The sequence below is a fragment of the Scomber scombrus genome, chromosome 4, assembly GCF_963691925.1.
Source record: "Scomber scombrus chromosome 4, fScoSco1.1, whole genome shotgun sequence".
Classification (NCBI taxonomy): Eukaryota; Metazoa; Chordata; class Actinopteri; order Scombriformes; family Scombridae; genus Scomber; species Scomber scombrus.
In genome coordinates, this window is record NC_084973.1 from 3,789,317 (window position 1) to 3,804,880 (window position 15,564).

The following is a 15,564-nucleotide window of genomic DNA, read 5'->3' on the forward strand; positions in this document are numbered from 1 at the left end:
GACCTGCTTGGTCTATCGCTGTGCTTGTAGTCAGTTTAATCTACATAGCTACGGTATCACTGGTCTAAGGCTCATTATTTTCAGTTGTTTTGTTTATTATTTTCAAAAACAAAAAAAGGAAAATCTGGGAATTTATTGGTGTTTGAAATCTCAAACTTTAAAAATACAAAAATACAATACAAAAACCCAGGTGAAAATCGCTAACAAAAATACTATTTGCATCACAAGCACTTTAGTTTTGATGTTTGTTTTTGTTTTTTTTAAAGCTGCACTATTAATATTTTTATATTAACAATGGGGTAGATGACTACATGTAATGTGAAAGGGGTTACCCATAGTAACATACCTACAGACAATTAACGCCCAATTCTGTAGTTTACATCAGCTCTATGTAGCCTTTTAACATCTTGTAGCTAATCGTTTTGGTTTTACAACTTGTAATTTCACCATTTTGGTTCAGTCTCAGAGCCTTCGCCTCCTTTCTCGCAACAACCATTACCACTGAAAAGTTCTGATAAACCTACTGTATACTACCTGTCACAGCACTAAAAAGCAGAATTAGCCGCTAGCTGGTAAACGCAGTGTAGCATTTAGCAGTTAAAAAAAACAAAACGTTTTTCTCAGGGTTTGGTGGAGGCCAAAACAGAGCTAAAAAGAGAGTGAATATTGGACTTAAATTATCTGGTCAGCAAAATACACAACTGCAAACTAATGCTAATGCTGCTCTGGATGTAAAAGGAAGTAATAGTTTGCTAACAAATGAACCATAGCAACTTTACAAGGCTATAGTATGTCCAACGTGCAATTTTTAGCGTGTTCTGCCCCCAAGTAACTAATAAAAAAACTTAAAGCAGCATAAGTCTGGGATAATATAAAATAAGGATTACAATAAATTTCAACCAATCTGCTCTTATTTTAAAAAATCATGTTATTTTTCCGAGTAAAACTGAACATGATAAGCCTCATCTATGGTACAATAAGCCATATGATCATTAGCAATTAGAGAACATGTTGTCTTAGTTTTTTTCACAAGCATAATATGTAGTTCTTACGGTGTGTGTTCAGACAGAACGCAAAGCAAATTCCAGAGGCAGCGCAACTGCGTACAAACTCAATGTAAAAATGGATGCAAATGCGTCCAAGGTGGCACAAATTATTGAAATCAACATCCCTGTGAGTTGATAATGTCTCAACTTGAGCTAAAGATTACAGACAGGGTCGGTGTGCCCATGGCTAGCTAGTTTACAACTAATGTACAGTTTGTATTTGAACTGTTTAGGGCGAATAAAAACAAATGGTCCAGCAGTCAAATATGCGCAAATGAGGCAAGGTGAAAATCCACTTCACGTTCAGTCTAAACACATCTTTAGAATACTTTTATTAGCTGAAATGCTGCATGAGGGTCCATGCAGAGTGAGAAATAAACACTGTCAGCAGACAAATACTGGCATACGTATTATGTTCACTCGTCCAGTCACTTTGGTAGGTAATGCTTTTGTTGAATAAAAAGTGTTTGATTGATAAAATAGTTACAGTGGCTAAGGAAGACCACCAGCCACAGTGGCTAGTGGCCAAAAAAGTTAGTTTCCCACTCTGGTCTTGCATATTGCCACCAAAAATCCACTACCGAATGAACTAGACAGACCCCAAAGAGAAATGCCAGTCACTGGTGATACAAATGCCTGCTGATTCAAACAGGTTAGTAGCAACAAAAGGCAGGGTTGGATTAATGCCCTCTTTTTTGCCTAGAGCCCGGTGAGGTCTACAATGGCCTTGATGAAGATGGTGTCGTCGCGAATGTAGGAGTTTTTAGAGTCCAGCTTGGAGAGCGGACAGAAGAGTGGGCAGCCGCTGGCGATGTTCATATCGCTGACAGGCCTCTGGAAGGATGAGGAGGAGATGTCGGGCCGGAAGGCATCGATTATGTGCTCCCTGTTGTTCTGGTCGAGCAGCATTAGGGTGACCTGGGTACAGATGTTAGGAGTCTAGCCTTACAAAAACTGGAGCTCACCCACTAATACAGGTGCAGGCTATAGCATGTTGACACTTTCGGAAGCTAGCTAGTACAGTAATATGGTTAACAGTGTTTTCAAAATAAATAATGGGTAATAGAACGTACTTTAAATTAATAAAAAAGACTGGCACAACAACACACTAAAAGTTAACTAAATACAAAAACTAATTTAAAAGAGAACTACATGGGGCACTATACTTTAGGATTTCCAAATTATGTACAACTCTGTTAAGTAAGAGCTGGAGTATGGATATAGTTGGACCAGCTTAGCTTAGCAGAGAAAAAACAGCTAACCTGTCTCTGTTTAGTTTAAAAATACCTCTACCAACATACATAAAAGGTTGCTAAATAAGTTCCCTGTTTTCGTAAATTGTTCACGAAAAAATGAAATAAAAATGTTGTTAGCTAAGACAGCATGGAATCGTTATCTTTATATTTATTTTTGTGTGCAGCTTACATAAACAAAATACATCATGTTAATAAGTGAACTGTAGCTGCAGTTGTTGGTAAGCATATTTTTCAGTTTTGGACAAAGGCAGGTTAGCCATTTCTCCATTTCCTGTGTTTATGCTACCCTAGGCTAACATGCATTGCGATTCCAGCTACACACTTCATGCGCAGACCTGAGAACTGGATCAATCTTCCCTCAGTCTCAGAAAGAAAGACAGCAACTGAGCATAAATATAATAAGCACTCCTTTAAAATGCTTACTTATTACAGAAAAATCTACAAATTGCCTTAAAGTCCCCCTCCACCTAATATGTCTTTGGTTGAGCCTCACTGTGCAGAATGATGTTTGTAAAAGGTTGCTTTCACTTTTAAAGCAGGAAGTTTTTCTTTGGGCACCAAAAATCTGAGTTTAAGACCTGTTTGTAAGAGAATGACGTTGTGGCATCACAACTAAAATTCCAAAATGCAACTTAGACAACATTAGGAAACATGAAGTCACGTACACACTTTTTTAGTCAAGTAGAAGGTAGTCATAGCCCAGTGGGTGAACTTTGGAAGACACATTTTTATGTTTATAATACTTATCATATTGTCCAGTATTAGTATATGTTTTTTCCATATGTACATATTCATTTCAAGCTAATTATTAGTTTACAGTAGTATTATTTCTGTCTGCAAGGTGGAGATCTTGATTACTGAGCGTTACCTTCTGGTTAAAAGGCCACTTGAGGAGTGCGTCGCTGTGCCCTCTCATCACCACAAAGAACAGAGATAAGTGGGTGCCTCGGCCCGTTCCGTCTCCATTCAGGTAGATCCGCAAGCACATCTTGTAGCCGTATTTACTGGTATAAAAGGCTGGAAAACATAATAATGTCTGTTATTCACTGGAGTAAGTGGAAATCCTGGATAATAAGTCAGATGCTAGTCATGGTGTGAAGCTGTTACCGGGAGAGAACATAGCAGGGGCGCGGCCAGCCACGGCGTCCTGCCTCTTCTTGGTAAAATCAGAGATCTTCCAAACAAAGATGCCATCGTATGTGGCTGCAGACATCTCCCTCATTTTCCCCTCCATCTCCACGATGGACAGGTCCCTAAGACTCACAGTCCTCTCCAGCTGACGAACCTGCAGCACACATGTGCCTGTTCATTAAACTTAAGTCGACAAGCACAGTGCTGTAGTGTAATGTGACATGCCAACACCTGATCAAGCTTTTAGCAGTGATTCTACTGAACTAAATATTAGGAATGCTTGATATTGACTTTTCTGCCGATATCCGATATTTTCCAACTCTTAATTTCCGATACCAATATCACCCGATATCGATATATGCAGGCTTTTTACGCCATAACATATTTCCTATTGTGGAATTAACACATTATGCCTAATTTTATTGTGATGCCCCACTGGATGCATACATAAATGCAACATGGCTTTCCACATGTAAACACTGTCTGTGCAAAATAAGAGAACAACTTCAACTTAAGTTATGGAAAAAAGTGCCAATATGACACTAACATATTTATTATGCTGCTTTGCAGTCACTGAAAATTGCAAATTTACTATCCGTAGGACACACTTGGAATAGTTCCAAACCACAGACATAAGCCCCGTTTCTGGAGGCGGGACCTTTACAGGAACGTCCTCTCACTCGGTCCTCTCAGCTGTTGTGTCTTAAGAAGAGTAGGACCATAGACTGTATATAAGAATGTAATCATGTATATTATCATCATTGAATAATAGACTCTACTTTTTTCCATTATTGTGTAATTGTGCTATCTTAGTCTCTACTGTACTGTATAACATCTGTTGTCTTTCTTGTATAAATCCATGTAATGATGACTAACAAAAGGAATGAATTTGAAAAAAAAGTATTCCACTTACCGTAACAGTGTGGCCACTGAGGTGACGATAATGATTGAAACTTAACTAAACACAGATGCCTGCCATTAAACAGTGACGTCCCAGTCCTAAGGGACAGTATGAATGATGCATACCCACAAATCAGAAATACAGAATTTCCCAGACACAAACTGGAATTGATTAAAAATCGAAAATAAGGTAAGGTGTCCTGGTAGTGTGTATACTCACTCCCTCATTCTCTCATTCATATATGATAGACACTCAGTAGTTTACACTATATATACAATATATAATAAACGTTGACTGAGGTTAGAAATCAAGTGAGAAGTTGGTGAATTCTCCATTGACTTATATAGAGACGGAAGTCCTTTTGACACCAAAACGGTCGCCCCCTGATGGCCTTTTGATAGAATGCAGTTTTAAGTTACTTCCACGTTGGCCTCCGCTCAGAGGACTGGAACTCACCGCCTGGTGGATACACACCCATTCACATACATAATTCCAAACCACTGACATAAGCCCCGTTTATGGAGGCGGGACCTTTACAGGAACGTCCTCTCACTCGCTCCTCTCAGCTGTTGTGTCTCCATAGCAGAGACAGGATAGGACCCAGATAGGACCCACCGGACTCTGACGGTGACGTCACAGAGGCGACTCGCCGAAAACATAACAAAGAAAATGACAACGATGAGGTAAACCTCGTTTCTGGTTTGTGTGTTCGTGTACATGGCGGTGGACGCTATGAACTTTTTAGCCATGGTTAGCGATCTAGCATGTTGTTGTTATACATCATCAAGCGCGCCGGTAAACGTCCCATGCTGCGTTCATGCAGGCTCGGAAATGCTGCTGCCTACAGAACAAACATCGGTTATAAAAACCCAATACCGATACTTCCCAATATTACATTTTTAAGTAAATAATATTTAGTAAATATCCCTACTAAATATAGATGATGTTTTGAGAAATGTCATATTATACCCTTTTTGGGACTACAGGGACTTTTGACTGATGCAGGGATGAGTACATAATGATAATATTTATTTTTTGATGAAGTGACCCTTTCAAGTTCTCTAGTAGTGGTAGTGACTCCTTCTATTTTAATTCCTGGTGCCATAACAATATCATTTCTCATTGGCATCATTAAGATTTCATTCAATGTAGTGAGAACCACCACTGAACTGTATGCATGTCATCATGTCACTTTGTCACCTTGTTGTTGAGGATCTCGATCTTGTCCTGGTCCAGTCTGTGTTGGCGGTTGTAGGCCTCCATGGTGGTGCAGGAGCGCTCCATCTCTCGGTTGAGGACACAGACGATGTTCTCGAATGTGCTCACTTTGAGCTCTAGTTCCTGGCAACGCCGGCTCAGCTCGGCCACCTTGGTCTTTTCGCTCTGGAGCTGCAGTTCCAGGGCAGCGCCCATAGCGCTGGGCAATGGTGTGAAAGAGGTGGTCAGGGTGGGGGCGCATGCACCCTGCACGGGAGCACACCCACCCAGCTGGCTCATTTTCATCTCGAGGTCCCTGAGGGACTGGTGAAGCTCCTGCAGCTTATGGCTGGCCACCTCTAGGCTCTGGGGCTGCAGGCTCTCCAGGCTCACTTTGATGCCCATGATGAAATGCAGGAGCAGGTTGAGGTGTTCATACGAGCACTGCCGCTCATGGTCATGGATCTTCTCTTTCTCCACCTTTAGGAAAAAAAAGATACAAGCAGAAACACATAACGAACATAAACAACAGTCTCATCCATTAAATGTGGATGACAATGATGTGTGTGACATTGTGCCATAAGCATACTGCAAAAAAAATAATGAAGCTAATGATGGATACATACACTATTTAAAGTATTCATCCCCACAGTTTTTCATGTTTTATTGTTTAAGCACATTGACACTGAACAACAGAGAAATGCTTGATATCAAAGTGAAAACTGAAATATAAAACATGAGTGTTAACCCCCTTTGGTTGCATATTAAGATGGATGGAGATTAGCTACATGTGATTAAGGTTAGAAACTAATCCTGGGTTAGATACATCTGAATCTGGAGAATGGATTAGTCAGTTTTCTGTCAAAAACTGTAGGATGAAAACAAGAAATCTTCTCCAGTGTATTAAGGACCATTCAGGCAAAGAATACAAGAAAATGTACAAGGCACTAAATATGCCTATCAGTGCATTTATGCCTATATCCATACTGGTACAATACGGTCAATCATAAAAAAACAGACAAAATACAGCAACTCATAGGACATCTGGGCCAGTGTTTGTTTCAGACTACCAGGTGCATTCTGTGGTCTGATGGCCTGATCTGATATTAAGCACATCAGCAGAAACATAGCATCACCAGCATGATGCTTGGGGGTGGCAGCATCATGCTGTGGGGATGCTTCTGTGCATCACACCCTGGAGAGACTGTGAAAGAAAAGGTCAGATGATCCTGGAGGACAACCTGCTGCAGGACAACTGCCATTTGGAACTAGATTTATATTTCAGTGTTACACAAATGCCAAAAATAAAGTCAAAGCTACGCGGGAAGCATGTCAGAAAAACAGCAGTGATGTCCTGGAGTAGCAGAGTTAGAGCCCAGAATCTGTGGCTGGACTTGAACACTGCTGGTCCTACAAGGCCTCCAGATAATCTGAGAGAACATTAACATTCATTTTTGAATTGGAAACTAGTTTGACAAGAAGAAAAAAAACGTAAAGTACAACTGGGGTTGGGCAGTGACACTGCATTAATAAGTTGTATTAAATCTTTTGTTCCTCCAGATGGCGCTGTGTGAAATCTGGTAAATTGCCTAAAGTGATGCCACTTGAGTCAGCATCAGTTGGATCTGAAGACTGATGTGTGAAAAGTTTAAAAAAAATATGGGAGTGTGGAGTTAGAAAGAACTCAGGTTACCATACCTCTGTAGGTGCTACTCATCTCTGCTGGAGGCTAGCTGCTTCCATGCTCCATTAGCTACTATTAGCATAACACACTTGAATCCTCAACAAAATTGTTGGCGGTCAAGTTGCATTGTGGGTAATTTAGGCACCGGGATTTGACAAGGAAGAAGAAAGCATGGAATGCTTTGTTAAATTATTTGATTTCAATTTAATTTCATTGGGTTTTATAAAGAAGAATAGCGGAAAAGCTGCAGTGTTTTTCAAAAGGTGCTTCTACTGTAATATTGACTTGAAGGGGCCAATACTGCAAATCAAACTCAAACTGATCGGAAATGTTTTCACTCTTACAATTCCGTTGATCAGGGTCAATAAGTCCTCATTTGTTTTTATAGAATAGTAACCCATGAAAAAGTCCATGTTTAATGAATACTTTATATAGGCATTGTGAATATACACATGGGCTTCATACGCAACAACATATGATTCAATTACAGGCATGTAGCAAACAAATTATGTAACAACGATTGAATGATGTAATACCTTGGCAAACTAAAGAAATCTTCCAAATGGTTAAAATGTAATAAAGGCTGTTCAATATCAATATAATATAAAGTTATTCATACATCAACCTCTAATATTGCGTCTTCTGAATTTGTTTTATCCACTAAGTGTGTCATTTTTGCCAAGTTATTAAATAATCCAGCATATATGACATTAGCCATTGTTACACATACAGCAAATTATGACAAAAATGTCTACTTACAGACGTATCGCAGCCAACAACATGAAATCTGCATGGTGCTTTAAATTTACTGCAGAACTTAATATGGTCCACATACTGCAAAACAAAACAAAAAAAAATGAAAGAAGCTAATGATGTATAGAATACTCTGCAATCTCTGATCCCTGGCTAAATGAGAGTCAATGAGATCAATCTGACAGAATTATGAAAAATCACTTTAAGATTAATATCTGGCATACTTTTTCTCTGGGGATCTTTTTCTTTGCGCAGCCTTCACAAATCATCGGGTACTTTGGACAGATTTCATCATGAGCCTGAAAAAAAAGAAAAAGAAAGGTCAAAAAGATTAAACTAAAACAATAAAGAAATATCTCATGTCACTTTCCTGTATTCTGGTGCTTTTTAAGAGGTGTTTGATCTGACTATATTGTGAGAAAAATGATGGGTACATTTTATAATTACATCCAGAGGATCACATGTTTGTAATTTATTTAATCATTGGAGTAATATACAGGTGAGATAGTCATTCACAAATTCCAATTTTTTGGGTGGTCTATGCCTTTACAAATAAATGACAATGAACTTAAGGGTCCAATATTGATTTACAGTTTGAAAGTAAGCATAGCATGAGATGGTTCACTAGGGAACGGTATGATATTAAGTTATCAAATCTTCAAATAAGTTATGCTCTCCTGACATTACTGGTCATACAGGGCACCTTGACTGTAATGTTTAACATTCAATATTCCCATTGACAAATTATTCTAAACTGTCAAATCCCTTTCATCACTCACCACAGCAAAGGATCTTTCTCCACTGTCCCTGCATCCTGCACCTGTCTCTGACTCACTCTCATGCACCTAGATGTCAGAAGAGGTGGTGGAGTGATCATTATTTAGTGAGCAATATCTATTCTTTCACGTTTATAATCAGAACAAATTATACTGAATGTAAATACAACTGACTGTAAAGTACCAGTCTGTGAAACTGGAAATTTACCCATAGCCCTATGCACTATGCCACAGCTTTGTCAGTTTTATGAGCCAGTTTATAAATGAGGCAGCCAGGCTTTTATTAGACAGCTCCTATCCATAAGAGACTCAGGTGTAGTTAGCGGAAGTTAACTGATTACTACCAGTGATGACTTGCTTTACTCTTCTTTATGTCCAAACATCAAACCAAGAGACAATCAAAACCAAAAACAGACCAGTCCTCTCTACAGTAACAACCAAAAACAGACCAGTCCTCTCTACAGTAACAACCAAAAACAGACCAGTCCTCTACAGTAACAACCAAAAACAGACCAGTCCTCTCTACAGTAACAACCAAAAACAGACCAGTTTCTACAGTAACAACCAAAAACAGACCAGTCCTCTCTACAGTAACACCCAAAAACAGACCAGACCAGCGCTCTCTACAGTAACAACCAAAAACAGACCAGTCCTCTCTACAGTAACAACCAAAAACAGACCAGTCCTCTCTAGGGTAACAACCAAAAACAGACCAGTCCTCTCTACAGTAACAACCAAAAACAGACCAGTCCTCTCTACAGTAACAACCAAAAACAGACCAGTCCTCTCTACAGTAACAACCAAAAACAGACCAGTCCTCTCTACAGTAACAACCAAAAACAGACCAGTCCTCTCTACGGTAACAACCAAAAACAGACCAGTCCTCTCTAGGGTAACAACCAAAAACAGACCAGTCCTCTCTACAGTAACAACCAAAAACAGACCAGTCCTCTCTACAGTAACAACCAAAAACAGACCAGACCAGTCCTCTCTACAGTAACAACCAAAAACAGACCAGACCAGTCCTCTCTACAGTAACAACCAAAAACAGACCAGTCCTCTCTACAGTAACAACCAAAAACAGAGCAGTACTCTCTACAGTAACAACCAAAAACAGACCAGTCCTCTCTACACTAAGTAAGTGAACAGGCAGCACTACTAATATTTATTTATAATCCATCTCATTGAATTGCATAGCATCACTCCTTTGCATCATCATATCGCATTGAATCGCATCGTGTTGGATCAAATCGTGTTGAATCACATTGCATCTTGATTCGGGGATGAATCGTATCATATCGCATCGGTAGTTGCTGCTTATGTATCTTTAAGTATCGGATCGTTAGGAGTGTATTGAGATATGTATCGTATCGGCCATAGACCAGAGATGCACAACCCTACTACAGAAACAACCAAAAACAGACCAGTCCTCTCTACAGTAACAACCAAAAACAGACCAGTCCTCTCTACAGTAACAACCAAGAACAGACCAGTCCTCTACAGTAACAACCAAAAACAGACCAGTCCTCTCTACAGTAACAACCAAAAACAGACCAGTCCTCTACAGTAACAACCAAAAACAGACCAGTTTCTACAGTAACAACCAAAAACAGACCAGTCATCTCTACAGTAACAACCAAAAACAGAGCAGTCCTCTCTACAGTAACAACCAAAAACAGACCAGTCCTCTCTACAGTAACAACCAAAAACAGACCAGTCCTCTCTACAGTAACAACCAAAAACAGACCAGTCTCTGCAGTCTGTAGAGACTTTGTCACAGAAACATAAAGGCAACAAAATATTAATATTTAGTTTCAGTAAGTTAACAATGACCTGGGACAGTGTGTGACCACCTTAAGCAGCGGATTACTGGAATGGACTGCTTGTATTAGAGTGCTAATATCGGACATTTTAGATCCAGTCCGATAAAATCCGATACTTGTTTTTTGGCTGATATCGGACTGATATCAGATATCAATATCGGATCGGGACACCCCTAGCTCTGACACAGCGCTCTGAACACAACGCTGAGTGGATAGGCTGATTTTTTACATGGTAAAAGTGGGGGGGGGGTCCAAACTAATCATTTTAAAAAGTGGGTGGGACTTGAACGTAGTGCTGTGCGATATTACAATATATATTGTAGTGCGATATAAAAATGTCTACCGTACGATATAACCTTCTATCGTTTATATCGTAATTTTAACATGTGGGTTACTGGGTTACGTTAACGTTACTACGGTTGTGGTTTAAGTACGCAGTGTAAAGTACAACTCAACATCGGAATGACCGTCGGATAATTCAAATGTATCATGTGAGTTCATGTTGTATGAACAATGAATGAAGGCTAATGTAACTGCAGCAACACTACTACTTTGCGGTAGCATTTTTACGTCACCCGCAAAGACTCGTTTACGGCACTGCTAGGGGAGCATACATAGACACAATATTATGTCTATGGGAGCATAGATGTAAACAACATGGCAGAGGCGGAGAGCTTGGCTTAGAACACAGTGAAAACAGAACCCAAAGAGGAATTGGTGCCGAAAATACCATATCGGGACATATATCGTTATTGGGATATAAAATGACCCATATCGGGATATAAAATGTTGTCCATATCGCACAGCACTACTTGTACCTGTACCAAAACTAGCACATCTCACCTTGATGTTCTTTAGAAGGAAGGGTTCTTTGCAGTATTTGCAGTTAAGCGTCCTCTCTGGACATTCTCGCTCATTGTGTCGTTCCTGTTCATTAGCTCTCATCAGCTCTTTACAGGAAGGACACAGGATGATCATGAAGTCACAGTGACCCTCGTGGCTGGCCTGCAGGTGACAAAGGAAACATACACCAAAAACTACTTTAAAAAAACACTTTAATAATAAAGATAAAACATGCTGATGTGAAAAATAATAATAGTACCACACTATTGCTATACGTAACCAATTGAACATGTGACCAATATTAAATCATCAAGTCATGAATGATCAATTACTGATAAAACAGGAAATGAACAGCAGTGTTTTTATGAGCAAGAAGCAGTTGTCAGACAATGGACTACTCGCAACATTCTACTTGTATTTGATTCAAATGCTTTTTTTTATAACTGTGAAGCACTTTATAATTATAGTTTTTAAAAAATCTAACACAGAATTGGGTGATAATGTATACCTTATGCTTTATAAACAGTCAAACCAGACCAGGTCAATTTTGATGGTGAGCGGGAAGACAACAGGAGGGTATAAACACAAAGGGATTGACAGGAAGTGACGTGTGCTTGTGATGCAGTTTAATCTGATCTCATAGATATCAGCCTCACTGTTTACTGCTAAACAACTGTACTAACATCCCTCCACTGCCGCCGCCCACCTCAAATTCTTTGATAGTCCCCGTCCACGTGCAGCCTTCATTGGGACAGACGGCTGCCAAAGCCTCCACTTCTCTCCGGGCCGCATTGTCTGGAAACGCCTGGGTGGAAAAGCAGAGATTGTCGTTGCTGGTTGGTGTCTTCAGTTACAGTCTGAAGGCTTGGGTTACCGACAGGCAGCTCTGCATCGGTTTACTGAGGATCAGGATACTTGGAGCTCGCTTTTCTCTCCTGGCTCTAATTTCTCCTGCACATATCATCATTGTAGGGACACTGGACTATAGTGGCTCCATCTATTATCTGAGCTGCCGAGAATCATAAAGCAGTCGCAAAGTTTTAATTCCGGGACAGCTTTTGTTGTGTTGACCCTGTACTCCAAACAATGACTGTGACGTTACAGTGCTGATGCTTTATATCTCTTTATATTATTTTAAGGCTTTTTTTGCCCTTTCATTACTAACTCCTCATGACAAACTGTTTATGATGTTAACAAAGTGCCTAACAAAGCTGTATCCACTGTAACCATGAGAAACTCTAAATAGGATCAGAGTGTACTTACACCACCTTGCTTGAGAATGGAGGTGGGTTCTTCAAACAAGTCCTCCCTGATGCACGCACTGCATTTCTGTGGCCCGGAACTTTAAAAGAGGAAGAACACAGATGGACATAAATAAATAAAATGCATTGTGCCATTAGTAAGATGTTATCTACCCTGTGTCACACAAAGAATACTTGATATGACTTGAGCTTATTATTGATTCATCGGAGTATTTTCTCGACTAATCTTTTGGTTTTTTAAACATTAGAATGTTTGAACTATTGAACAATGTCTGTCGCAGGTTCCCAGAATTGGCAAAGTGACATGTTTAAATGTTTCCTTATGTGCAGCCATGAGTCACAAACTCAACTATACAGTATTTTATCTTACAATGACAGCAAAACTGAGAAAAACAGCAAATTCTCACACTGGAATCAGGGTGTAGTCTGTTGTTTGCTTGTTTGAAAAATGTCAAATCGCAACAATTAACAATTCTTTTTTAGTCTATCAACTAAACAATGAATTGACTGATCCTCTCAGCTCTACATTTGACCATTATTATTCAAACCCTGTTTAACTCTGCCTGCGTTTTGTAGGCTACTCTCGTCTCCAACATATGACGTCATCATGACATCACAGGTAGCAGCAGTGGGGGGGGGAAATTACACCAGTGAAACAAGAAGACAAAGACCCTGGACAAAAGAATGAATAGACACAGATGACATCAGACGTCTGTGAACATCACACCATAACCACACACAGCATCCACCAGGAAGAGGTCAAAGGTCATCCACCAGGAGTCACAGGAGAAAAGAGACCCTCCAGTTCATTAATCAATAAGTCGATCAACATTAATTAAAATGGTAACTATTTAGATGACCAAATCATTGTTTTTATTCATTTTTTAAGCAATAATGTCCACCTCTGCTGGTTCCAGCTTCTCCACAGTGAAGATTAAAGCTTTAACATAATAATAAACTGTTGTCACCTCGAGCCGTTGGGAGTTTTCAGTATTTTCTGACATTTTAAGGACATTATGATGAATTCAAAACATTAACAGCAGATTAATTGATAATGATAACTTGCAGCTCTACAAGTGAGGCAGCTCTGTTTGCTGGTGGTTGAAAGCTCCATGTCGAAAGCTCACATTAACAGCAGCAAGTTTACCTTGAGTTGAGCTCATTTTGTCATTATATCGAAGGAATGATTGAATCTAACCACAGTAGTAAATGCTGTTTAAATTCCCACAAGAGACCAGATTACTGTGAAATGACATAAGACAACATGTTTATTTATTGGTTGCAATCATGTGATTACTGGAACATTTTCTTTACATGCTGTTGTCAGTAATCATCAGTTACCATCATTCTGCAAATGCATGACCATATTAGCTTATTAAGGGGCCCTGGGGATATGCCCTGGCCATAGGACTCATTCTGAAATCACTGATGTCTGACGTCACTGTACATGACAAGAATGTACAGTGAAAACTAGAAAACTAACCAGAACTCTAATGGGGGAAATATTACAACCTGACCTCAACTTTGTCTGTGTTTCATTTAGTTGTGATTATTTGTAAGATTATTAAGGAATACCCACCATGTGAGCACAATATATAACACAATAACTACAACACAAATCAACACTGAGACCTTTTACACAACAGGGAGAGATCATAATCCCTTAGTAGTATCTGTATTTTATATATTTACATTGACTAAAAACCTGATTTATTGGCCACATAACCAGTTACACTGAATTCTGAGACCCCTGAATTCTGTCACCCTTTCTGATTTAAAATATTATTTATCTATTTGATTTATTTGTGTATTGTTTAGTTCTTTAGTTCTAGTTAACACCTATTTTATAAGATTTTTTTTTAACATGGGTATGACAGCTACAGTCTGGCTGTGGCTGTTGCAGTCATTAGTCATCATCATGTTTACTAAACTAAAACTAAAACCAAAAATGAAAATGAAAAAAAAGTCTGTTTCCATCAAACACACGTTAAGAAAATATAAATAATAATCAGCAATAAGCATTAGTGTGTTCTCACTGTCCAAATGTGAATAATATTAAAGGAATATTTAGTGCATTTTTAATATATATTTTTAAACATATTCTTGTGCCTACTGCTGTTGAGGTAGAACTTTTTTTTTTTAATGTTAAAATACATAATAAATAGCGTTGATGGAGCAAAATCAGACCACTTATTCACAGTATGAATAAAGGTCATCCTGAAATCCAATCAGAAATTAACCAATTTAAGGTTTGCTCGCTTATCGACAAAGATACAAACCAAGTGAAATATATTATAAAGGCTTTAACAGTTGATGGAGCTTCTGGTAAATTCGGCATACATAGTGAACTGATACAACTGTAATAAAAGACACTGTCAAGTTCAACTTGTGGAAAATGTAGACGGCTAGCTGCGGCCATCCACACACAGGTTAGCGGCACTAGACTGCGAGGACAACACATCACCAAGCAGAGATTTTATCAAGATAAATGATGGCTGGTGAATCATTTTATCCGCCGAATTTTGCAGTTGGTCTTTTCAATTGTATCCCCTTAACTTGCCTGTTTCCTCGTGACCTGTGACAATAAGCAGAACAGCATTAAACTGAAGGGTTATTTTTTTAAAGGTAGGTTTGGTGACGAGCTGTGGCTGCTGCACATCTCACTGTTAGCTAGCTCGCTCGCAACCATGACACTACAACTCACCTCACTATTTTGTTGAAACAGAACGAACAAAAGCGGTGACCGCATTGGGCTTGCAGGGGCCTTCTCAGGACTTTCTGGCACGAATTGCACAAGTGCTTGTCTTCGAGGTTGTTGGCCAGAATTTTCTTAGGGAAGCCAGGTTTGTTGCCTTCCAGGGAAGATGGTGGAGACGGCTCCTGTGCAGCCAT

The 15,564-nt window shown here is 39.3% G+C and overlaps 1 protein-coding gene across 2 annotated transcripts; it reads right to left on the reverse strand.

Moving 5' to 3' along the window:
• Nucleotides 1-1,745: 1,745 nt before the first annotated feature.
• On the reverse strand, nucleotides 1,746-15,564 carry traf2a (Tnf receptor-associated factor 2a). Of its 2 annotated transcripts, XM_062417217.1 has the most exons (11): nucleotides 15,377-15,564; nucleotides 12,674-12,752; nucleotides 12,117-12,215; nucleotides 11,411-11,572; nucleotides 8,193-8,267; nucleotides 7,975-8,049; nucleotides 5,925-6,011; nucleotides 5,535-5,717; nucleotides 3,410-3,587; nucleotides 3,171-3,319; nucleotides 1,746-1,964 (listed from the first exon to the last, which is right to left on the reverse strand). In XM_062417217.1, exons 1-11 carry the CDS (start codon nucleotides 15,562-15,564, stop codon nucleotides 1,746-1,748), a joined length of 1,494 nt encoding a protein of 497 aa, XP_062273201.1. The 2 variants fall into 2 exon arrangements, with proteins under 2 accessions (XP_062273201.1, XP_062273200.1); XM_062417216.1 differs by having other exon boundaries at nucleotides 5,535-6,011.

Excerpts from the sequence above, each read along its gene's own strand:
- traf2a (XM_062417216.1), bottom strand. The coding sequence starts at position 15,564 with ATGGCTGCACAGGAGCCGTCTCCACCATCTTCCCTGGAAGGCAACAAA. Across the intron at positions 11,573-12,116 it reads GGACTATCAAAGAATTTGAG|GCCAGCCACGAGGGTCACTG; the intron begins GTGGGCGGCGGC and ends TGTCACCTGCAG. Across the intron at positions 6,012-7,974 it reads TTGTTGGCTGCGATACGTCT|GTGGAGAAAGAGAAGATCCA; the intron begins GTAAGTAGACAT and ends TTTTTCCTAAAG.